Source organism: Vombatus ursinus, unplaced genomic scaffold (genome assembly GCF_900497805.2).
Source record: "Vombatus ursinus unplaced genomic scaffold, bare-nosed wombat genome assembly UNPS02014768.1, whole genome shotgun sequence".
NCBI lineage: Eukaryota > Metazoa > Chordata > Mammalia > Diprotodontia > Vombatidae > Vombatus > Vombatus ursinus.
Genome location: NW_020954546.1, coordinates 29,141,199 through 29,167,117, shown reverse-complemented (window position 1 = coordinate 29,167,117; position 25,919 = coordinate 29,141,199). Strand labels below are relative to the sequence as shown.

General features: G+C 44.4%; 1 protein-coding gene across 2 annotated transcripts in view; it reads right to left on the bottom strand.

Annotated features, from left to right (window-relative positions):
- RHBDL3 (rhomboid like 3) overlaps positions 1-25,919 on the bottom strand; it is a 65,348-nt gene that overhangs the window by 13,076 nt on the left and 26,353 nt on the right. For both annotated transcript variants that reach the window (XM_027862191.1, XM_027862192.1), the window contains 4 exons: positions 23,776-24,000; positions 17,613-17,761; positions 13,154-13,266; positions 615-715 (listed from right to left, as the gene is read on the bottom strand). In XM_027862191.1, the coding sequence (XP_027717992.1) occupies positions 615-715; positions 13,154-13,266; positions 17,613-17,761; positions 23,776-24,000 (588 nt within the window). The remainder of the gene's footprint in view (positions 1-614; positions 716-13,153; positions 13,267-17,612; positions 17,762-23,775; positions 24,001-25,919) is intronic.

Here is a 25,919-nt window from a genome sequence, read left to right as displayed (position 1 = left end):
CATAATAAAGAAGGAAAGAGGGAGAAGGGGGAGGGGGGAGAGAGAGAGACAGAGACAGACAGAGACAGACAGAGGCAAAGAGGCAGAAAGACAGATATAATAAAGAAGGAAAGAGGGAGAAGGGGGGAGGAGGAGGAGGAGGAGAGAGAAACACAGAGAAACAGAGAGATTGAGACAGACAGACAGAGAGACAGAGAGACATGGACTTTACACAGGTTAGGTTCCTCTAGGGGCTTGGGGTTAAGTGGTGACTGGAATGGACATGGGGGTAAGTAAGGACTACAGTCCTGGCACCAACACAAGAATAATAGATGATGGAAATGTTCAGTTTGTGTGTGTGTGTGTGTGTGTGTGTTCATTAAGTCCAAAATGGTTTTAAAAAGAAATATTTTTTGGGGGGCTAGGCAATGGGGTTAAGTGACTTGCCCAGGGTCACACAGCTAGTAAGGGTTATGTGTCTGAAGCCAGATTTGAACTCAGGTCCTCCTGAATCCAGGGTCATTGTAAAAAGAAATATTTTTGAAGGAAAAAGAATATGTTCAACTGTGTTTGAGAACCCTGGGGAAGGTGGGAACAGGTGGGCAGGAAGTAGGTTAGGGTAGGAGGGTGCTTACCATCACAATGTTGGCCAGGTGGGCAGAGACAAGTGCATAGACCCCTCCAGAGGAGCCAACGACTGGCGCAGTCATGTCCGCCACGGACACTGCCAAAGAACCTGTTGTGGGAAAGACATTGGAGATTCTTAGACTTGCCTTCCTTCAGCCTTACTGTCCTCACCAGCACTGAGGTTCCACGGTTGCTGGTGAACCTGTTCAATGGGATAAGACTCCAGTGACTTTGAACTCAATCTTCTGGGCAAGCTCAGGGAGAGGAAAAGGCTTTATGCTTCCACCTGTATTTGCATCAACCTGCTAAATTATTCATTGGTTCCACACACGTTTTCCATCTCATGGCATTCTCTCCAACTTCACAGAATCACAGAATTTCAGAATTGAAAAGGACCTCAAAGATTGGCTAATCCAACCTACTGCCAAAAAAGAATCCATATTATAACATCCCTCACAAGTGGTCATCCCATCTAGTCATTGATTAAGTCCTCCAGTGGGAGGAGACTCACACTTCCCAAGGTTGCCCATTCCACTTTAACTTTCCGACATCGGGCCTAAATCTGCCTCTTCACCTTCTTCCCTTTGTTCCTTGTTCCTTCCTCAGGGACCCAAAAGCACAAATCTAACCCTCCAACACACACACACACACACACACACACACACACACACACACACACACACGCCCAATGGCCTTTCAAATACTTAAAGAGAGTGATCATGTCTCCCCATACCCCTTCAGGCTTCTCCTCTCCAGGATAAACATTCCCAGTTCATCTGGGAAACACCTGGGCAGCTAGGAGTCAAAGAAAATACAGCCCTGGACCTGAAGTCAGGAAGACCTGGGTTCAAATCTGACCTCGGACACTTACTAGCTGTGGGACCCTGGGCAAGTCACTTAACCTCTGTCTGCTTCAGTTTCTTCAACTGTAAAATGGGAAATAAAATAGCACCTACCTCCCAGGACTGTTGTGATGATTAAATGAGATATTTGTAAAGCGCTTAACACAGTGTCTGACACTTAGTAAATGCTTGCTTCCTTCCTTCCATTTCCTCCAACTGAAATTCAGATGGCATGGGTTCATGTTTATTGAACTGAATTGAATTGACCATCCTCTCTGCTCTCCTCCAGATGCTGCCCAGCTTTTAAGTAGCTTCTTTAGACTGTGCAGCCCAGAACCAGACAGTCTTCCAGATGAAGCCTAACCAGGCGCAGTGACATGATCACCTCTTTATTCCTAGACATCATGCCTCTCCTATCACAGTCCTCTCTCTAGCTCTCTTTGTCTTTCTATCCCTCCCTACACTAAGTAGATGGCAGCTAGGTGGCAAAGTGGAGAGTGCGCCAGGCCTGGAGTCAGGAAGACTCATCTTTGTGAGTTCAAACCCAGCCTCAGCCACTCACTAGCTGTGTGACCCTGGGCAAGTCACTTGCCTTGTTTGCCTCAGTTTCCTTATCTGTAAAATGAGCTGGAGAGTCACTTTAGTATCTTTGTCAAGAAAACCCCAAATGGGGTCCAGAAGAATTGGAAATGACTGAACAACAACACTAAGCTGTGAGAACACCAAAACTATCAACCACCTTAAACTCCAACCCAAAACTGTAGACAAGAATACAACCCAGAGGGGCCAGTGTTTCTTCCATCTTCTTTAAATTTATTGCCTGATTCCTTATGAGACAATGTGGAGTATGGTGGAAGGAGGACTGGATGCAGCGTCAGAGGAGTAGACTTCAAATTCATTGCACCATTTCCCTGTGCAACTTTTGAAAATTCACTTCCCTTCCTTGCTAAATGAGGCAGTTAGACTAGATGATCTCCGGCTCCCTTCTAGGTCATGATCCTCTCCTCGACTTCTTGTAGACCTTGACTCTTCCTGGTGAGGGCCGTGCTAGCTGCTGTTCGAGTTTCATAGATAACCCCCTCTCTGTTCCCTTAGGCCAGGCCTGGAAATAAAACTGGACCAGGAATCCCACCTCTGACACTTGGGTGATCTTGCAGAAGTCACTTGTAACCTCCTTGGGCCTCAGTTTCCTCATCTGTAAAGAGAAGGGGTTAGACTAAATGGTCTTTAAGGCCCCTTCCAGCTCTATATCCAGGATCCGACAGTCAGAACTGGGTCTGCATTTTAGTTCTACTACTGACCACTGGGTCTTGGGCACATGACTTCTCCCCTTTGGATCTCGATTCCCTCATCGATACAGTTGGGGAGCCTGGAGAAGGAAATGGCAAACCACGCAGTATCTTTGCCAAGAAAACTCTATGGGCAGCAATGGTGTGCTATGGTCCAAGGGGTCACGAAGAGCTGTACACAACTGAATTATGGAACAATAACCATGTCCTTCCAGCTCAAACACTAAGATTCTATGTGTGACTAAAAGACAGCATCAGAGCCAGCTGTCTTGAAACCTCACTATAAGTGAGTGAGTGCGTCAGCCAGCAAGCATATGTTAGCACTTCCTAGCAATGAGTGGAGACAGCTGTGGCAGAAGAGGTCGAGCTGGCCCCAGGGCCAGGAAGAGCTGGCTTCAGGTCTGCCTTTGACACATACCAGCTTTCTGACCCTGGGCAAGTCAGTATCTTACGTCATTGTCTAAGACTCTAGGTTTCAAAGAAGGGGCCAAACTGACATTGGTAGAGAGTTCCCTCATCTGAGAGTTCCTTATGCCAGTGAAATCCTAGGCCCACTCGTTGTCCCTATGTGCCAGGCACTGTGCTAAGCACTGAGGGTGCACATAGAAAAGAGGAAACAAAACCCCCTATTCGAATAAGAGCGTCCCCCTGCTATGGCCCAGGCAAACTTCTCAGAAATGCCAATTCCCACAGGCGGCCTGAGCCTGTGTCTAAGAAGCTCAGACAAAAGGAAGTTCCTCCTTGTCTTTTAAATGGGTAAGAGCAGGGAAGAACAGGGCAGGAGCTTGAGTTTGAATGTTGAGTGATAATAAGCATAACTCATATTTCTGTGGCACTTTCAGGTTTGCAAAACACTCTCCTTACCACACTCCTGTGAGGTGGGTGGGTGGTGCAAGTCCCCATTCTACAGAGGAAAAAACTGAGGTTAAGTTACTTGCCTGTTATTACACAGCTAAGGAAGAATTTGCATCCATACCTTGAACTCCAGAATTCTAGCCACTCCACAACTCTGTCTCTCCTATGTCTCAGACCACCCATCTTTTGGGAGGCAGTATGTTATAATGGATAGAGTCAGGAAGACCTGGGCTCAACTCCTGTGTCAGATACTTACTGGCTGTGTGATCGTAGGCAAATCTGAGCTTCAATTTCCTTTTTTGTAAAATGAGAGAATTTGACAAGATAACTTCTGAGGTCACTTCCAGCTCAAAAATCCATGATCCAGTATAATCCTAGGGTCTGTGAAACGGGAGTATTTCTTTTTTATAAGGCAGCTAGGTGTCCAGGGTACTAGACCTGGAGTCAGGGAGACCTGAGTTTAAATCCAGCCTCAGACACTTACTAGCTGTATGATTCTTTTTTTTTTTTTTTTTAGTGAGGCAATTGGGGTTAAGTGACTTGCCCAGAGTCACACAGCTAGGAAGTGTTATGTGTCTGAGGCCAGATTTGAACTCAGGTCTTCCTGACTCAAGGACTGGTGCTCTATCCACTGCACCACCTAGCTGTCCCTGGCTGTATGATTCTGGTCAGGCTACTTAGCCTCTCTCAGTCTCAGTTTCTTCATCTGTAAAATGGGGTTAATAACAGTACCTACCTCCAAGGATTGTTTTGAAGATCAAATGAGATAATATTCGTAAAATGCTTAGCACAGCACCTGGCACATAGTAGGCACTTAATAAATGCTATTTTCCCCTTCCTTCTTGCTTTTGGAGCAATTCTGTACAATTGGCTTTTTTCCCTTCTCCCCCAGCTCTTCCCCCCTTTTCCCTCTGCAAGAACTCAGAAACTCCAACTGTTTTAGCTGCTGCCTCCTTCTCTTCTCCCCCTCCTTCCCAAACCTGCCCCACTAGAACAGAGGTAAATGAAAAAAAGGCTAACAGATATCTTCTGGGGGGGGGGTTTTAGGGGGAAAATGTCCTTGAAAAGAAAGCATTGAAGAGAGAGGCCTGGCGCCATCCCTGGAGGAGAGGAAAAGGGTGATGAAAACAGGTGCAAGGAAGGCAAACTTCAGGCCTGGGTGGAAAAAAGCTCCAGAGATAGGCGGTTAATTTATCGTCCTCTCCCCCATTAAGTGTGATCAATGACCAGGGCTTCCCAGGAAGGGCACAGGAGGCTAAAAATAGCTGGGAGAGACAGCCCAGGGGCTCAGAGAAGCTGCAGGGGAGATGTGCGGTGACTGGCTAGGTAGGCCGTGGTGAATGTGCAGAAATTTCCACAGGAAAAATGCCCTCAGGCTTATCAGCCCTTTCTTTACTAGGTGATGGAGACAGGGAGAAAAGGGTGGCAGAGGCCCAGACGTCTTGGCGAGATACTTTTCAGGTCTGACTGTAGGGGCCAGTTATTGGGAATGACCTTGCCAAATAAGACCCTGGGCAGCTAGGTGACTTTGGGGATGGATTTGGGAGTCAGGAAGACCTGAGTCTGAATCTTGCCTCAGACACTAGGTGTGTGACCCTGAGCAAGTCACTTAACCCTTCTCAGTCTCTATGTTGTTGTTTAGTCATTTTTCAGTCATGTCTGACTCTTCAAGACCCCTTTTCTGGGTTTTCTTAGCAAAGATACTGAAGTGGTTTGCCATTCCCTTCTCTAGCTTATGAGGAAACTGGGGCAAGCAGGGTTAAGTGACTTGCCCAGGATCACACAGCTAGTAAGTGTCTGAGGTTGGATTTGAACTCAGTTCTTCCAGACGCCAGATTTGGCACTTGACATAATAAAAACACCTACTTCTCAGAGTTGTTGTAAAGATCAAGTGAGGTAATATTTGTTAAACTCTTTGCAAACCTTACAAATAGATGGCAGCCATTAGCTTTGTTAGGTCCCTGAGCCAGGAGGGTCCTACAAAGGTAATCAAAAGTCAGTAAGTGTAAGTCCTCGAACTTAGAGCCAAAAGAGACTTGGGTTTGAATCCCAGCTTCATTGACCATAGGCAAGTGACTTCACCTCTCAGCCTCAGTCTCCTCTGTAAAATGGGGATAAAGACAAGAGAGCTGGTCTTAAGCCAGGAAGACCTGGGTTTGAGTTTGACCTCTGACATAAACTGGCTGTGTGACCCTGAGCTGTCCCTTAACCTTGCAATGCTCCAGGCAACTCTAAAGATTTAGGGGTCTTAACCATAAATGCTATTTTTAAAGGATATTTGGATGACTGTATTTCAATATAGTTGGTTTCTTTTGTCTCCCTATGTATTTTATTTTATGCATTTAAAATATTCTTCTGCGATGGTTTCAGAGAAACCCAGGAAGACTTGTATGAACTGATGTGGAGTCAAGTTAGCAGAAGCAGGACCACAAGGTATACAGCAACAACAATACTGTAAAAAGAGGCAACTTTGTAACACTTAGGAAGCCTGATCCACAGAATGACCAGTCATGATTCCAGAGGACCTTTGATGAAGCATGTAGCCTATCTCTTGACAAAGGTTACCAACTCCCGAAGGGATAGATTGAGGTGTATTTTTTTGGACATGGCTAATGTGGGAATTGATTTTGCTTGATTACACATATTTACAATAAAAATCTTTTCTCCCTCAATACAGAGGGAAGGGCGGGTGGGATTTTTCTTGATTGAAAAGAATTTTAATTCAAGAAACCATTATTCTGAAAAGGGGTCCATAAGTTTCACCAAAGTGTCAAAGGTGTCTACGAGCAAAAGGAAGATTATGGACCATAAAGTTTGCTCTAAGACTATACAGTTTCAGAGAAGGTACCAGCCTGTATTGATGGAGGTCACCAAGTTAGCAGGAGTTTTCCAAGGGTAGATTTTGCACCTAGGTCATCCTGACTCTATCCAAAGAATCCAGAGTTCTATCAACTAAGCCACACTCCCACTATGAGAAAAGTCAAACCTTTGTTACTTTGTTAAACCTTAAAACAGTACAGAAATACGAGTTATTATCTAGTTCATATCTTTGCCCCAAGCCATTCATAAACCATCCAAGCACCTGACTTGCTCTATTATTCCAATCGATCACCAGGCATTTATTAAGACTCTACATAGCCAGGTGGTGCAGTGGATAGGGGACTGGATGTCAAAGCAGGAAGTCTGAGTTCAAATCTTGCTTAGGACACTTACTAGTTGTGTGATTCTGAGCAAGTTATTTAGCCTCCCTGTGCCTCACTTTATTCATTTGTAAAGTAGAGATAACAGTAGCACCTACCTCCCCAGATGGTTGTGAGAATCAAACGAGACAACATATGTAAAGATACCTGATAGCTGTGCAACCCTGAATAAGTCCCTTAATATCTCAGAGTCTGTTTCCTCATCTGTAAAATGGGAATAATAACATTGAGAGCTACCTTCCAGCATCATTATATTTTTTTGGGGGGGCTAGACAATGGGGTTAAGTGACTTGCCCAGGGTCACACAGCTAGTAAGTATTATGTGTCTGAGACCAGATTTGAACTCAGGTCCTCCTGAATCCAGAGCCGGTGCTCTATCCACTGCACCACCTCCAGCATCATTATAAAGAAAGTGCTTTGCAAACCTTAAAAAGCACTGTACAAATTACTAGTGGGGCAGCTAGGTGGCTTAATGAATAGAGTGCTGGGCCTGGAGTCAGGCAGACCTGAGTCAAATCCAGCCTCAGACACTTACTAGTTGTGTGACCCTGGGCAAGTCACTTCACCTTGTTAGCCTCAGTTTCCTCATCTCTAAAATGAGCTGGAGAAGGAAATGGCAAACTGCTCCAGTATCTTTGCCAAGAAAACCCCAAATGGGGTCATGGAGAGTCAGACACGACTGAACAACATGATTACTAGTAATCATTCAAATCTCAGACCAAGGTTTCTCAACCAGTGCCTTATAACATGTTATCTTTTGTTTTTCTTTCCATAAAAGCTGAAAAAGTCTTGTGAAAGAAGTCTCTTTTTAGATGGAGCCAAAGCATGTTTATTGAGCTCGATAATAAATAATGCACAGGAAAATCACCAGTGGGGCTCAGCATGCTCTAAGATGCTGGGATGGATCTAGGCAGAATATCAGGGACAATTTCCTGCCCACTGGGACCATGAGATTCTGGGAAGGAAGAGCAGCGCTAGCTAGTTTTCCCATCTCTGAAGAGTTTTTTTAAAAAAAATATGAAAAATATCTTTTGTTTTTGTGTCCTCAGCTCTCGGTCTAGTGAGCTGCCTTATAAATTAAAATGCCTACTAAATGCCAGGCCCTGGTCCCCAATATCCTGCCTAAATCCATCCTCAGCATCTTAGAGCACATCAAGGCCCACTGGTGATTTTCTTGTGTTGTTATAGGGCTCAACAAACATGCTTTGGCTCTGTCTAAAAAGCCAATCCCCAAATTTAGGGGCCATAAGAGTGTGGCAGCTTCTGAGGAAAGAAAACCAAAAGATACATGTTACAAGGCACTAATTGGGAACCTTGGTCTGAGACCCGAATTATTACTAGTAATCATGTTGTTATTCATCATGTCAACTCTCCATGACCCTATTTGGGCTTTTCTTGGCAAATATACTGGAGTGGTTTGCCACTTCCTTCTCCAACTCATTTTACAGATGAGGAAACTGAGGCAAACAGGGTGAAGTGACTTGCCCTTACCTTACATTTATATAGTGCTTTTTTAAGGTTTGCAAAATACTTTCTTCACAGTGATCCTGAGAAGTGGCTCCCAATGTTATTAACCCAATTTTGTAAATGAGAATGATACAAGTGAGGCTCTGACACAGTTTTCAAGTATCTGAAGCAGAATTTGAATCCAGGTCTCTTGACTCCAGGTCCATCACCACACTGGCTCTCCATTGAGGGTCACTGAGGACTTACAGAAAGATAGGAAGGCTCCCCTGCCAAGGTTCAAGGAGGCACAACAATGCTTCTGACCTGGATTCTGCCTGGGCACCAAGGCTGAGGGATGAAGATCTGATCACAACCCTCCTACTCCACTCCCCTTCCATCCCTTTCTGCGTTTGTTTGAAGGATGTGGAAAACTGGAAGAGATGCAATGGGGCACTGGGTCTCTGGGCAGACTCCCAGGGTGGTTTTCACTGAGTGGTATCCCCTGGTGCTGGGGATTTCCTTGATTCATGAGAAAGTGGTACAGTTGGAAAGGCACAGTAGGATAGTGAAAAAAGTCAGAGGTCCCGAGTTCAAATCCTTTGTCTGGTATTTGCTACCTGTGTGACCTTAGGCAAGTTACTTAACCTCTCTGGGCCTCAGTTTCTTCATCCTTATGAAGAGGTGGGAGGTAATGACTTCTGAGATTACTTCCAGCTCTAAATCTATGATTCTATGATTCTAGGACATTTAGCCTTTCAGTCTCAGTTTCCTCACCTTGAGAACAATGTTACTGGGCTGGATGACTTCTGAGATCTCCTCTACCTCTAAATCTACGATCCTATAAAACTTGAATGTCTGTGAATGGGAGGAAGGAAGTGCACTTCCATTCTTTCCAAGACTGGGCTAGAAATACCAATGCCCATAACAAGATCCTCAGGCACTACAGCAATCTCACCCCCAGGACTTTTAAGACTGCCATTATGAAACTGGGGGTAGAGTAGGGTAGGTGCAGTGATCACAAAGAAGAAAAAAATCACCAACAAATTAGAACCCCCTAAGTCCATTCCCATCAGCTTTCCTCCAGTTTTAATTAGGTATTGATCTATTGTTGGTTAATTTTACAAAGCAGGGTCAGCCATAAATTAAGGGAAATAAATAAAATAAAACCAAGGCATGAAATAAAGTAGCGCCATGATGTGCATGACAATGGATTGTATTGGGGTGGGGAGGAAATCTCAGCAGTTTAGGGATGTACCAGTAAGCTTAACTGGAGCTTGGGAAAGGATGAGATGCTTGGTTATTTTGGTACAGCGTGGCTGGAGGAAGACCCAGCCTTCCGGGCATGGCCTCCTTCTGTGGTCCAAGTTTCCCTCTACAGAGAGTAGACAGAGCAAGTCTCTGTTCCTTCATCCTTTTCCTTCTACCTCCACCCAATCAATCACAGCCTGTGTCTTCTCAACACAGAGGGATGCAGAGTTTTAGACAAACAAGGGCTTTCCAGGCATCGTTTACAAATAGGAGGCAGGGGTGTTTCCAATCCACCCAACTAGGAGGTCCACTGGCCAGGGCCACACAAACTTATTTATGCATTTCCTGGGATAACCATAATTCTCAGCCCTACCTTCACCATGGTACTTAATGGTACTGGAGTTCAATGGAAGTCAGGAAAATGGGTTTCCTGCCTCCAGCTGTATTGTATGATTATGAAAAAGACATAGAATCCTATGTTCATAGATTTAGAACTAGAAGGAAACTTAGAAGTCACTGAATCTTACCCCATCATTTGATGAAAGAGGAAACCTACATCCAGAGAGGTCATCTGATTTGCCCAGAAGAGTCACATAGCAAGTAAGCATCTGAGGTAGGTTGTGAACCCAAGTCTTCCTAACTCTGAGTCCAGCACTATACCACCTAGCTGTCTAACAGATCCCAAAATCACTCTTTCTCTATGGACCAACAACACAGGACTAGAGGATATAGTTCAATTTTGGATGGGAAGGAAGAAATGAAGTCAACTAGCAAGAAAATTTAGTGACCCTAAGGTTTGGGGACAAAGGAAGGGCTTGCTGATGGGAAGGGGGAGCAAAACAGGAAGATTTGGAAGCAACAGAGTAGCATTTTAAACCTGTGTCAAGGTAATGGAGTAATATGAGACCTTTTGCTTGTAATTTACCTAAATTATACATTGTTTGTACTTCAGAGATTTTCCACAACCCTTGCAGGGTAGTAAAAGTAATGTGTGCATTGCAACTGCCTGTGGAATTGATGTAGGAGAGGCGACCCCTGGAGAAAAATGAAGGCAGATCATGTCCCAGGGTCATAGTCTTTGGAGACCAAAACAAAAACATAAACAAAAACAAAAACAAAAACAAAACACCTTTGTTTTCCCAATTGGTTGCAAAGGAAAGTATTCAAGAAACACTGGCAGGGACCTAAATGACCTGGGCAACCCTTCCTCAGGCTTGTATATGTCTAAGTGGTGAATGTGCCACTCTGCCCTTATTCCAACAAGATGATAATTTCATCCTGTTTTTTCATAATCTCATTTTTTCCCCCCAACTGTCCAAGGTCATTTAGAATTTTACTCATCTTTCCAAATATTCACTGTCTCACCTAATTTAATTTCAGCTGTAGATCTGACAAATGTATTTTCTGTTCTTTTGTTATGGAACCTCTGGGTCTTTCAGTTCCCTGTTCTGAAAAAAGGGCATGTGATTTCCTTTCTGTGTATGTGTATTACAGAAAATTAGGTCTTACGGGGTGACTCAGGTGGGTGCTGTCCAAGGTAGCGGTGCTGTCATCCTTTTATTGGAGAACACTCAAAGAGGTATGTGCTTGGGGAAATCTCAGCAAAAGAAAGGCTGCTGAAGGGCAGAAAGGAGTTTTGTGTGGGCGGACATCATCACCACCTTCTTTCCTGAGCACCCCTTGGTTACGCTGCCTGTAGTTTGTTTGCAAGGCTGGATGGGGTTTTGCTCTTTTGATTGCAATTTTATTGCTACTGGGAAAAGATTAAGACCTCACTAACACAGCATGCCCTTGGAAAACCTTATAAAAATGCCACCAATAAAATCCATAATGTGATGAGATTTCTCCCAAAGCCCACAGAGCTAGAACTTGGCTTATTTCCCTACAGAAATCTGTCCATTCGTCCAGTTCTTATCCTTTCATAGTTTCTCACTGGGCAGTGAGGGAGGCAGCCTGGGGATTGTATCCCTCTTGATTGGACTCTTCTTGGATATCTCTGTGCTTTGATTCTGGAGCAGTTTCTGTTAGGCCCTTGAAGGAGAAGAACTCTCTGCTCCAGACAAACTGAGTATGATGTTTCATACATGATGTTTCATCTCCAGACTCTGCATTTTCACACAGGCTGTGCCTCATGTCTGGAATACTTTCTCTCTTTCCTCACACCTCTTGGAATCCTTGGCTCTTGGGGCAACTAGGTGGCTCAGTGGATAGAGCACCAGCCCTGAAGTCAGGAGGACCTAAGTTCCAATCTGGCCTCAGACCAAACACTTGATTCTTACTAGCTGTGTGACCCTGGGCAAGTCACTTAACCCCAATTGCCTTAAAAAAAAAAAAAAAGGAATCCTTGGCTCTCTTCTTCAACCTAACAGTCTCCCCTTAGAAGAGGCATTTCTTGGTTGTTGGCCCTAAACAACTTCCTATCTACTTTGTATATAGTTTGCCTTTATTTATTTAAATACATATAATTTCTCCCAAAATTCCTTGAAGGCAAAGGCTGTTTTAATTTTTACTTTGAATTCCTTGTGCCTATCACAGTGCCTATCACAGTGCCTCACTGAATTGAAGTCATTGAATACTTTAACAAGATCCTTTAAACTGGGATGTCAGCTCATTCTACTTCAGCCCAGGTAGCCCCCACAAAGTAGGAGCTGAACATAGGAGGACGTCACAGGCAGATTTCTGATTTTTCTTTGTTCTTAGAAGGAGGATATCTCCTTCCCCCTCCCCTCCAGCCCAGAGTCTTTGGGCTATGGAGTCAGAGCACCCTGGTTCAAATTCAGCACCTGTCCTTACTACCTGTATGATCCTGGGCAAGGCACTTAAACTGGGCCCAGTTTCCCAATCTGTGAGATAAAGGGGTCGGGCTGGATAGATAGACAAGGAAATAAAACATTTACTAAGCTTTGTACTATGAAAAAAGTCTTTCATAGCCCCAGTGCTATAATTCAAATTTTGGCTCCAAGGCTTTGTAATTGGTGTGATCTTGAAATGAGTGAATGAGTGAATGAATGAGAAAGCATTTATGAAGCACTTACTATGTATCAAGCCCCAGAGATAGAAAGAGAGAAAGGGGGATAGTCCCTCTTCCTAAGGAGCACACGCTAATTGGGGAAGATAACACATAAGAGAAAGGTTCAGTTACAAGGAAGATGGAAAGGCCTGGGAGGGCTAAGGGTGTAGCAGGTACTTAGGTTACCATGGTCAGATGACGGTGAGGGGAAGCTGAGGTGCATGAGGACAGACCTCAGTTTCCTCATGTGTAAAATGAGAGATTGGACAAGATTATTGCTAAGGGCTCTTCCAGGTCTAAATCTGTGGTCCTTGAAGTCATTGCTCCTCTCTCACAACCACCTATATCCCTCCCTCTCCAACACCTTCATTTTGAATATGCCAGAGTGGGATCTGCCTGAAGGTCAATGGGACACATGCCAAATAATCCATACAGGTAACTAACTGTGTACTTGTAGCTTTTTTCAAAAGGAATATTTTATATATAGATATAGATATAGATATAGATATATAGATATATATATAGATATATATAGATATATATCTATATCTCAGTGACCCTCCCCCCACTGGAAATTGTGCATATGACCTGGCACCATGGGAGTTTTCCCAGACAACTTTGGGACAGCCAGCTCAGCCTGAACCTGGTCCCACCTACCTGCCACAACACCGGCCACATAGACGAACCCAATGCGGGCGGCTCCATGAACCATCTCTAACGGGACACCCACCAGGAGTTGCAGTACCACGTTGAGACCTAGGTGTTCTATCCTGTAGTGGAGAGGGAGAAGAGCTCCATCAGATGGTCAGTCTTTGGAAAAGGGGCCCTCCCCCTCATTCAGTACAAGAACATATGCTCATGGGCATGAGGGGACTGAGAGGAGTAACACCCCTCCCTGGGGAGGAGGTTGGAGCTTCTTGGGACTTTTCTGGTGGTGTGGCACAGCAGGCAAGTGCCTGGTCTGCTGTGCAAGGTTTCCTTCCCCTATTGCCTTCTCCCTTGTCTGTGTTCTCCCCTTCTCTGTAGTGGAGGAGGACAACTAGGGGGACAAGGCCCAGCAGGGGATGTCCCTCAGCTCCCAGCTGCTAAAGGGAATGGTGGGAGAAGCTTCCTCAAATCCATGGCTTCCTTGGAGGCTCAAGTACCACCTCCTCCATGAAGACGTTTCTGGTCCCCGATAACTGCTAGCACATTCCCTGCCCCTGTTCCCACCAAAATTATTCCATTTTATATGTCTTGTATTTACTTATCTATGTACTTGTTGTACAATAGAGGGTGAGCCCCTTGAAGGGCAAGGACTGTTTTGTTCTTCTCTTTCTGTGTGTGTGTTTTTTTTGTTTTTGGCTAGGCAATGGGGTTAAGTGACTTGCCTAGGGTCACAAAGCTAGTAAGTGTTATGTGACTGAGGTCAAATTTGAACTCAGGCCCTCCTGAACCCAGGACCAGTGCTCTATCCACTGCACCACCGAGCTGTCCCTTGTTCTTCTCTTTTTATCTCTCTCCCCCCGCTTCCGCCCCCCAGCACCTAACACAGTGACAGGCACATAGTCAGAGGCAACTTAGTATAGTGGAAGAGAACTGGATTTGAAGTCAGAGGATCTGGGTTCAAATCCTACCTCTGACCCTTACTACCTGAATGACCTTAGGCAAGTCACTTAATCTCGGAGGCCTCAGTTTTCTCATCTGCCAAATGAAGGGTTTGGACTAGATGACCTACGGAGTATGCTATGATTCTATGAGAGAGCATTGGATTTGGAATCAAAGTACCTGGATTCAAATCCTGACTCTGTTACTTATTACCTGGCGACTGTGGGCAAATCCCTTCAGCTCTCTGGGCTTCCACTTCCTTAGTTTTAAAGTGAGGGGGTTGGAATAGATGACCTGTAGGATCCCTTCCATGGCTAAATCTATGATTCTAAAAATGAATGAATGAGATCAGGAAATATCGTCTAAATGAGTGTCCCGAACTCAAAGCAGCTGGTGTCACCATAGGGCATAGAGTGCTGGACACAGAGTCAGGATGACCCAAGTTCAAATCCTGCCTCAGACACTTACCAGCTGTGGGACCCTGGGCAAGTCACTAACCTCTGTTTGCCTCAGTTTCCTCAACTGTAAAATGGAAATAATAATGGCACCTGCCTCCCAAGGTCATTGTGAGGATCAAATGAGACAACATTTAGAAAAGCATTTAGCACAATGCCTGGCACTAAATAAATGCTTATTCCTTCCCTTCCCAAGGTTCAGTTCTTAGCTCTGGGCCAGGTTTTCATTGCTTACTCTAATAAATCATGTCACTGTTTTGGACAAAGAATACTTTGCCACTTGTTTCACCCATGGGGCAGCTCTGTCACTCAGACATGTGGATTATCTACTGTGGGCACCCACAGACAAGGTCTTGCACCAACATGCACACTCTCCCCTGCTCTACCCAGAGAGAACAATTATGAAAAGGATCATAAATTTAGAACTGAAAAGGACCACAGAGTTCATTCAGTCCAACCTCTTCCATTTTGCAGATGAGGACACAGAGGCACCACAGGTAAGTGACTTGCCCAAGGTCACACAGGTTGTAAGTAGCAGTCAAGATTTGAACTGTCCACTGCCTCTAACATACTTTCCCACTGGCCACCTCACAGCCCTGATAATTGTAACATCTCATCTTTGGAGAGTGGTTCCAATGGGGAAGAAGGTCAGTAGAGCAAGAAGTAAGACCAGAGTCCTCCAGGATCATCAGGGGTGGGGAGGTGGGGTGGAGGGTGAATGCAAAGGGATCCGATGGTAGAAGAAGAAAGCTTTTCTTAGGGGTAAAGCCTGTATCAAGGCTGGCCTCTTTCTGCCCCAGCCTTTGGAAAAGCTCCATAAAACCTAATTGGCATCGGTCTCTCTCAGCTGGTCATTCTTTCCAATGACAGAATCCAATTGATTTATCAGTGTCCAGCTGCCTCAGGGATAGGCTGAATGGCCAGGGGAATTAATGAGCCTGACCACCCCCACCTCTCCACCAACATTATCAAAAGCTGAAGCAGGGAAAGGGGGAGAAGAGATTAACAGTCTCTCCACCTGCCCTCCTCCCACGTCTCCAGACTTCTCAGTTCCCTCTGATTTTAGTTTTGGCAACCACCTGGATGCCTCGCCAGCCCACAAGGACCCTCCCTCCCCCAGCCTGGCAGGGGAGTAAATTAGGGACTGAGACAATTACCATTTTAAAAGCTCAGCAGGAAGTGAAACTTACAATGGATCTCTCAGCTGGGGTGCAGCCCGGCCACTCTGTCTCTTTCAGAGCAGGGAAAGGGACAATGGAGCTCTGGGAACCAAACGCTAGGGATGCCTCCTTCCCTTCCCAAGGGGGAGACTGCTCCAGAGAGCAATGGGTCAACAGGTCATTTTTCCCCTCCCCTCCAAAGTTCAATGGGGATGGCTGGGAGAAAATTAGATCGTTCGTCCTTTTGATGTGAGTGGAGGGAAGAGCTGGGGACCTGAGCTCTTGGACCCTGCCTGGTGACCTGGAGTCCAGGAAATACGTCTGGCCTGCTCTGACAAAGTTATCCCTGAATGGCCTCCTGCCTTCCCTCGGGTGACCGCTTAGCCTGTAAGTTGGCCTTTGTCATGGAAATGCAGCAGGGGCCAGGCTGATTGTGTCTCACCCAGAAGAGAGCACTCAGGCTGTGAAAGCTTCGAGCAGGAATAAAAAATATTGATTCAAGTCAGGGAGATGACCCTCGCCTACCTTCCACGGCTGTGACCCTGGAAACAATCCATTGAGGGGAGGAAAATGGGGGGCAGTCATGCAGTCAATCCCTCCTTCACTCCATAACCCCGTGGCCCTCATAAATTCAACTGACATTTGATCAATTCATGGAATCAGATCTCTTGAGCTAGAAATGACCTCGGGGCCATTTAATCCAACCCCATCTTTTTACAGATGAGGAAAGAGGACCAGAGAAGGCAAGAGACTTGCCCAAGGTCACAGAGGCAGAAAGAATTTGGGCCTAGGCCCTCTAGCCTTCTTTTTGTTACACTATCTATATGAATAGGAGGCAGCATCAGACAGTGTTAAGATCACTGGGCTGGCATTGCAACTCAGTCATTTTTTGATCTGGTATAATAGATTAGATGACCTGGGTTCAAATCCTGCCTCTGACACTACCCATGTGATCTTGGGCAAGTCATTTAACCTCTGTGGAACTCAGTTTCCCTTGTCTGTAAAATGAAGGAATTGGACTAGATGATAGCTTTCAGTCTCTAACATTACGATCTTCTGATGCTGCCTCTATATCAAAGGTGGTGCAGTGGGCAGAGTACTGGGCCTGGAGTCACAAAACCCTGAGTTCAAATCTAACCTCAGACACTAGCTGTGTGACCTGAACCCTGTTTGCCTTAGTTTTCTCATGTGTAAAATGACCTGAAGAAGGAAATGGCAAACCGCTCCTGTATCTTTGCCAAGAAAACCGTAAATGGGGTCACACAGGGTCAGACACGACTGAAATGACTGAACAACAGCCATAACAAATTGACTTTGGGCAAATCGCTGAACCTCTCTGAAGATTCTCAGGTCCTTTCCAGCTCCAAATCTATGACCTTCTGAGTACATTTTCACTCTCTACCACTTTTTTTTTTTGAGGTAGTGGGGGTTAAGTGACTTGCCCAGGGTCACACAGCTACCTAGTAAGTGTCTCAGGCTGGATTTGAACTCAGGGCCTCCTGACTCCATGGCCAGTGCTCTATCCACTATACCACCTAGCTGTCTCCCCCATTCTCTACTACTTTTAAAGATTGTATATTATAAATTTAATAACCAACCACAAAAATGAATAACCAAGTGACAAGGGACAAAATCCGATGGCTAGGCTCTTCTCTGGAACACCTTCACAAGTAAGTGTCAGAGCAAGCAGATAAATCATAAATAAATAAGTCTCAGAGTTGCCTGAGGCTCAGAGAGGTTGTGATTTGTCCATGGTCACACAGCCAGGGGGTGTCAGAGGTAGGGTATGAATGAATCCTGACTTCTGTCCACCATTCTATCTACCACGCTTTCCTACCTTTGCCTCTTAATATCACGTATTACTTTATGAATGATCCTGACTTGGGGAGAGAAGATAGGGAGATGGGTACTTACCCTGCATGCATGAAGATGTAGGTCAGGTAGCGCCAGGCCTGAGCTCGGAGCTGGGGGTGATAAACTAAAGCATTCTTCAGGTAGTGGGGGTGAGTGACCTGCAACACAAACTGGTCCAAGGCCACCCCGTTGTAGAGAAAAAAGGCGATCTGGACAAAAGCCAAGGAATGGATGGAGAGTGTTACTAAGGCTGGAAATGCCTGGGAACCTACCTCCCTTTGCTAACACTCAAGAGCTTCTACAGTGAATTATAACCACTTCCATCACCCAGGAAACAAGCTCCTGAGTCGGGCTGTAACTAGGGTGAGGTGATCAGGGTTCTGCCCCAGGGCACCTAAATTTAGAGAGAAACTTAACATTGACATTCTTTCAATGACATACAAGTCACTATAGTAACCAATCCTTCCCTCCCACTCAGCTGAATTTGTCTTTTCCCTCCGAGTTTTTTGCTTTCTCCTCGGCAAAATGGCAGAGATTGACTCGATCACATCGAAGGTGTCTTCTAGCTCTAAATCAATGCTCTTATGAATCTTATCATTTAAAAGCTAATTTTCTTGCTGTTCATCCCAGGTGCCAAAACTACTCATTATGGCTCAGATGTTGGGAAAATCCTACAGCAACTACATAATGCTACGCTACATTGTTATTGCTAATTATTATTATTATTAGTTGACATTTATATAGTACTTTAAGGTTTATCTAGTACCTTGTTTGCAAATGTGAGGAGAATAAAAGAAGAGGTACTCAGCCCAGTAGCAAGCCTCTCTCTAGGCTTTAAGACCCCCTTCCCTCCAGCATTGCCATCCAATTTATGGCCATCCCCCATGCCTAGAATTCATTCCCTCCTCACTTTTGCCTCATAGAATTCCTCTCTTCCTTCAGCTCAAGCATCACCTTCTACAGGAAATGAAGCCTTTTCTGATCCCGTTAATGGTTGGTGCCCTCCCTCCCAAATTCCCTTATATCTGATTACTTTCTATTTATTTGTACTTATTTTCTTCATATTTCTTCTCCATAAACTCATATAGTAATAATAGCTAGCACTTACATAGTACTTTAAAATTTGCAACGTACATCACAAATATTATCTCATTTGATCCTCACAACAATCCTGACAGGTAAGTGCTATCATTAAATCCCATTTAACAGATGGAGAAAATGAGGCTGACAAGTTAAGTGACTTGAGAGGATCTTGTAGGTAACAAGCGTCAGAGGCTGGATTTGAACTCAGGTTTTTCTAACTCCAGCTCCAGCACTCCATCCCCTGTACCACTTAACTGCCTCTGTAAAACGGGGATAATAATAAAAACAATAAACCTACCTCACAGGGTTGTTGGGAGGAGGCAATTTAGGGTTAGGGCTATGCCATATAAAACACTTTGCAAATCTTAGAGCAATATGTAAATGTTAGGTAGTGGTAGTAGTGGTGGTGGTGGTGATAATAGTGGTAGTGGTAGTGGCATCGGCAGTAGCAAGGAGGCACAGTGGATAGAACGTTGGGCCTAGAGTCAGAAAGACCTGAGTTCAAATCCAGCCTCAGATATTTATTAGCTATGGGACCCTGGGCAAGTCACTTAACCTGTGTTTGCCTCAGTTTCCTCAACTGTAAAATGGGGACAATAGTAACATTTACTTTGTAGGGTTGTTGTGAAGATCAAATGATAAATTTGTCAAAGCTACTTAGCACAGTGTCTGGCACGTACTAATTGTTCTCTCTCTCTCTCTCTCTGTTAGCAAGTAGTAGCTAACAGAGCCAGTATATAGTAGTAGCAGTAGCAGTCATATGTTAAATTGTCACTCATTGCTTATTGCTTACTACTCACTACCCCTATTGCCAGGCTGGCAGAGTTTGGGTGCTCATAGGCTTCATGTTACATTAATAGACCTCAATTGTCCATGTGGGCAACTTGGCATTCCACATAAGGACAAGAAACTGGATACTGGAAAGTACCTTAGACTGAGAATCAGAATATCTAGGTTCAAATCCTGACTCTGATATTTACAAGCTATGTAATCCTGGATAAAGCCCTAACCTCTTTTGGTCTCAGTTTTCCCTTTTGTAAAATGAATGGAAAAACATTTACACTACCAACCTCACAAAGTTGTTGTGAGGGAAGTGCCTTCTATTACCATCAAGTGCTTTGTAAAACGAATTATTTATTATTGACAATAGTTTTCCTGATAAAGTTCACGTACTGAAATTCTGAAACTTGTCTTATTTTAGCCATGTTTGATGCAAATGTTTCTAAAATATATTCCACAACCCCCTTTGTCTTTAAATTGAGCAAATGGAACACATGATATCACTTTTTCTTGATGACCCAAGGTCATCATTATAAACAATCAGTATTTCCATGCTGAAATACTGATGGCCATTGGGAAATGAATGGGATTTAGAACCAGATTTGTTGTTGTTCAGTCATGTCTGACTTTTCATGACCCCATTTGGAGTTTTCTTGGCAAAGATACTAGAGTGGTTGGTCATTTCCTTTTCCAGCTGATTGTACAGATGAGGAAACTGAAGCAAACAGGGTTAAATGACCTGCCCAGGGTCACACAGCTAGTAAGTACCTGAGGCCAGATTTGAACTCGGAAAGACAAGTCTTCCAGATTTCAAGCCCAGTGGTCTATGCACTATGGCACCACCTAGCTGTCCTGTTGTACTCAAAACATATCAATAAATATAAGAGAATTTTTAAAAACAGGGATGTTCCTAAGTGGGGAGAGTCAGAGGTCGTGTACAGGACTGCTGATATTCCAGACAGCAAATGGTCCCAGACTGAATTTTTCCAATTCTTTTGTCTAATTTTTAATTTTCTCCTTTTGCTGCCTTGTTTCTATTGCTGTTGTCAAAATGTCTCCTCCTTCTCTCCCCCTCTAATCTGCTGTAGGTTAGGCAGCCAGATAACCAAGCTCATTACACTTGTGTTGAAAATACAGGTGACTAGGTGGAGAGTGAATAGAAAAAATAGAGTGCATGGTTTTTACAGGTTTGGTGAAAACTGTTTCCAAAGCTTTCCACCCCCGACGCAGGGTGTTTTCCGTAGCTGATGTTGCCACAAAATGGCCTCTGGTTCAACTGGATGCTACTATATTACTATTCTTGTGCTCACTGAGCTAAACTACAGCTTCGAGCACTGTGGGAGTAGGAAGTCAGTCCTTCTCTTGGGACTCCAGGGAACCATTCTGTCCACTGAAGTACTAACCAACCACACAGGCTGCAGTTGAGCTGATAGTAAGCACAGCTTCTAAAGGTAACTCTTCATCATCATTATTAGCCCTCAAATAGGAGTTAATAAACGGATTAACATAGGACTAGAAGCGTGAGTTCAACAATAACACACACAGAAGGGAATAGTAGGAAGAGCACCAGACTGGGAGTTGGAAGAGCTGCTGTTACCTGCCCATGAGACTTAAAGCGAGCCACTTGGTCTCCCTGGGCCTCAGTTTCCCCATCTGTAAAATGGGCATAACAGCACCTTGATATGTCTATCTCACAGAAGCCCTGAGAGGCTCAAATGAGAGTTGAAAATTTGCCACTGCAAATAAAACTGTCTGGAATGGGGTCATAGCAACAAAACAAATGAGCTCAGGCTAGTGGATCAGGCCTTCTGTAATGTGATGAAAATGAAAGAACCAATGGTGCTTGATTATTATACCGCTGTTTGTTGGGTAGAAACTTCACAGAAACACGTGACAGAGAGTTAAGCCTGGTGAAGGAGCTGGGACGGGGGAGAGACGTCCTGGACATCGGGAGAGAGGCAGCCAGCGGACAGGCTGGACATCCAAAGGAGTGAGGCATGTGGGAAGGGGGGGCAATTTCTTCTCTGCTGTCCTCAATTCAAATATTCCTAAATTCTATCCTAAATTAGGAGACTTCTATCCAGATGATGCACACTTATAACAGACTAACAGGAAACTCTATTAGAAGTATGTTAAAACTAGATGCTGAAACGTCACATCATACACATTATATACAGATATATGTGCATGTATGTGTGTACATATATATTTATAGTAATAATTTACATCTATAGAGGCAGCATGGAGTGACGATTGGAGTGCAGACCAGCATCAAGACAGACCCTTGGTTCAATATCTGTTTCTGACATATACTGGCTATTGAGACTGCTAGGTGGTACAATGTAGAGTGTTGGATTTGGAGTCAGAAAGCCTTGAGTTCAAATCCCACCTCAGATTCTAACCAGCTGAGTGACTCTGGGAAAGTCTCTCTTTGCCTTAGTTTCCTCACCTGTAAAATGTGGATGATAACAACAGAGCACATATTTTTTGTACACACACACACCCACACACCCTACAGTTGTGAAAATCAAATGAGATAACATATGGAAGGCATTTGGCAAGCTTTAAAGGGCTATATGTCAACTATATGCTCCCTAAGGATGAGGGACTCTCTGCTTGTATTTGAATTCCTCAGAGCTTAGCACAATGCCTGGCACATAGTAAGTGTTTCAAAAAGCTTTGTTAACCGTGACCCTGGGCTCAGTGGTTCAAAGCTTAGGCAGCTGACAAGAATTCCTGATTATTTGAGTAGAAAAACTATTGCTTGAGGAATCCATGGCTCCTCCCTGAGGATTCTGACTGGTAGACCAGCAAGCCTAACCTACTTAATTTCTCAGTGCCCCAAGTAATCTTCAAGGGTAATAAACTGCAGAACAAGGACTCCTCTGCAACCACAGAGGGAGTTTCCTTATCGAGAGTTCCCTATAGCTAGCATTTATATAGTGCCTACAATGCTACTATGCACCAGGCACTGAGCTAAGCACTTTACAAAAATTATCTCATTTAGGGGCAGCTAGGTGGTGAAGTGGATCGAGCACTGACTGACCTTGGAGTCAGGAGGACCTGAGTTCAAATCCAGTCTCAGACAAGACACTTGACACTTACTAGCTGTGTGACCCTGGGCAGTCACTTAACCTCAATTGCCTCACCAAAAAAAAAAATTATCTCATTTGAGCTTTACAACAATCCTAAAGGTAGGTGCTATTATCCCCATTTTACAGTTGAGGAAAGTGAGGCTGAGAAAGGCTGAATGATTTGCCCAGTGTTGCATAGCTAGTAACTGCCTAAGGTTGTTTTGAACTCAGGTCTCCCTGATTCTAAGGCCCAGTGCCCTAACCACTTAGTCACCTAGCTGCCAAAATGCCAATGAAATCACAAGCCCAGCACAAAAATAAGACTTTAAAAAAATCCCTAAACCTGACCTTGATATTTATATAGTACTTTAGGGTTTCCAAAGTACAACATCTTATTTGAAACTCACAGCAGCCTCGTGAGGCAGGTTCTATAGGTATTATTACCTTTATTTGACAAGTGAGGAAACTGAGGCACAGAGGTTAAGTGACTCTTGCTCACAATCATACAGCTAGTAAGTATTGGAAGCAGGATTTAGCTTGGTTTCCTCCTGACCCCAAGCCTGGCACTTTTCACACTCCACCAGGTTGCCTAGATTATTTATATCAATGTGTAAAATGTAAACTCCTTAAAGACAGGAATTGCTTTTCTTCTTTCTTTTCCTTTGTATCCCCTAGGCACCTATGACACAGCAGAGGCTTAATAAGGGTTTGTTGATTGACTGATTGATATCTAGTGCTTCTATATTCAAAGAGTTTCTATGCTTAATCTCTCACCTTATAGTCAGAAAAGCCCTATGAGGCAGGGAAAAGGAAAGTGTGATTATTTTCATTTTACAGAGCGAGAAACTGAAGTTCAGAGTGGCAAAGAGATCAGGCTAATGGCACTCATCTGAAGGACAACTGAAATAATTTGACTCAGAATATAAAAACCAGGCCAAATTCCGGTACGGTGAACTCCAATGGGGTGTCTAAAACCTTTGGTTATTCTTTGCGCTTTGTCTAAAAATGAATGATGTAAGACGACCATTCATCAAATGAGGACTGGAAAATCTTTATGTTCCATGGAGGGTCTACAATGGTTTTTGTTGTAACAGGGCTTTCCTGAAATCACAAATGGGAATTTGCTCTTCATCAACAAGCCTTTTTCTCTGGAGTTGTGAGCATCTCATCTGCCCTTTTCCCCTACCCCTCACCTCACTTCACTTCACCTCACACCTAGTGGGGCATGGCTCCAGGACTTCTCTCCACCTCACCCATCTCCCGTCTCCCCAGGAAGTACCACATGCCTCCAGGAGAGTGATGGCAATCATGAACCAAGGCGGGGGGCAGCAGGTGTAGCTGTCATAGTACCACTTGCGATCAATTTCACGAGGTAGGGTCTCATAGGCAACATGGCGGATCAGCCTCTGGGAGAGACTCAGTCCTTTTTCCTCCAGCAATGCCTTGCTGCACAGGCGCCGGTTACCTTGTAGGATGGCCTGGCGAAAGCTGTTAGACCGTTTGTTGCTCATCTGTGGAGAGAAGGATAGAAATGAAATCTCAAATGGGGTATTCCCTTCTCCTAAGATCACCTTGTCTGAATTGGGGATGGGGGTGGCGCAGACATAGCTATTTCCTTGTGAAGGTAAAGTCCACTGACAAAATGGGGAATGGGAAAAAGAAGAAAGCAGAGTGAATGTAATCCAGGACCTCATAGACTTCCCCACTCATACCACTCTCAGAGATGCCAATCCCTGGAGAAACACATTCCCTGGATGCTTGAGGGGTTTGAACAGAAACACCCTGACACATGACTGATGGTGTTATTTTTCCCTTAAAAGATATAAATCAAGAGACGTTTTCAATGCTCCTGGAGAAGGTGACAGAAGGGACTAAGGCAGGCAGGAGGGAGAGAACTAGGAAAAGGCAAGGGAGAGATGGATGCTGGAGCCTCCCAGGACAAGAGATATCTATTCTGTTCCTCAAGCAGATAGAATCTCAGGTGAGGAAGTTCCCAGAATAAGAGACCCAGATTGGGCAAAGATAAACAAAAATATATTGGAGCTCTGGAGAGGCAGTGTGATACAATGGATTTAAAGTTTGAAGCCTTTAAATCTTGCCTCTATCACTTAGAATCTGAGTGACCTTGGGCGAGTCATTTAACCTTAGTACCTTTATCACTGATTGAATGCCCTCTAAGGTCACTTCTGGCTTAAAATCTGTGATCACTGATCTAAAAGCTGCATTTGGATATACTTGACCCAGAGGAAAGGTTCAATTGCTAGGTGCCCTGGCTTTCAAAGTTCAGGATATGGGATTACAGATTAAGAACTAGAAGGAAGCTTGGATGTCATCTAAGGAGGTAGCATGGCTTAGTGGAAGGAGCACTCTCTCTGGAATCAGAGGATCCGAGTTTGAATCTTGACCTTGACACTAGCTGTGTGACCTTGGGCAAAATCACTTAACCTCTTTGGGCCTCAGTTTCTCATCTGTAAAATGGGGGTCATCCTATCTAGCCTCCAAGGTCCCTTCCTATTCTATATCTGTGATGCTAGTCTAACTCTCTTATTTTACAGATGAGGAAACTGAGATCCAGAGAAGTTAAGTAATTGACCCAAGGTCACAGGTAAGGTAAATAGCAGAGCTGGGCTCTGAAGCCAAGTCCACAGGTAAGGTAAATAGCAGAGCTGGGCTCTGAAGCCAAGTCCAAGGATTCCAAAGCCAGTATCCTTTCCACAGGACTCCACTGCCTCCCAGCTGAGCTCATTTTCAGTACATTACTTGACCCCCAACCCCAGGCAGTGAAGACATTTTATTAGACTTTCAAACTGAGCCAGACAAGACTCAGCTTCACCTCTTCAGGTTGTACTTAACCCCTGCCTATGACCACACGAACCACATCCTCAGCATGGCTCTGCACAAGCCGGCTGCTGACTCTTTCCTCCCCTAATGGATCAGCATGGTCCTAAAGCCAATCTGTCTCCTGACTCTGGGCCTTTGTCCTGACTCTCTCCTGTGCCTGAAATGCTCTCCCCTTTCCTCTCTGCCTCCTGGCTTCCTCCAAATTCCAACTAACATCCCACCTTCAACTGATAGGCAGATATTGCCTATCACAGACAGACTCTCTTCTCTCTTCATATCCTTTTTTTTTCTGTTTCCTCTCCCCTCAAATCTGCAGACACACAGAAAGACATTCACATATTTCCTCTCTTTCTTCTCCCCAAGTATCACAGACATACAGAAACACACATACATACTTTCTCCCTCTTCTTACTCAAAATCTACATTCCCTCTTAATTATAGTGCCTTTCCTCTGTTAATTATCTCCAATTTATCCTGAATATAGCTTGCTTGGACATTTGTTTGTCATTTGCCTGTTGTCTCCCCCGTTAGACTGTGAGCTCCTTGAGGGCAGGGACTATCTTTTGTTATCTTTGCAGCCCTAACACTT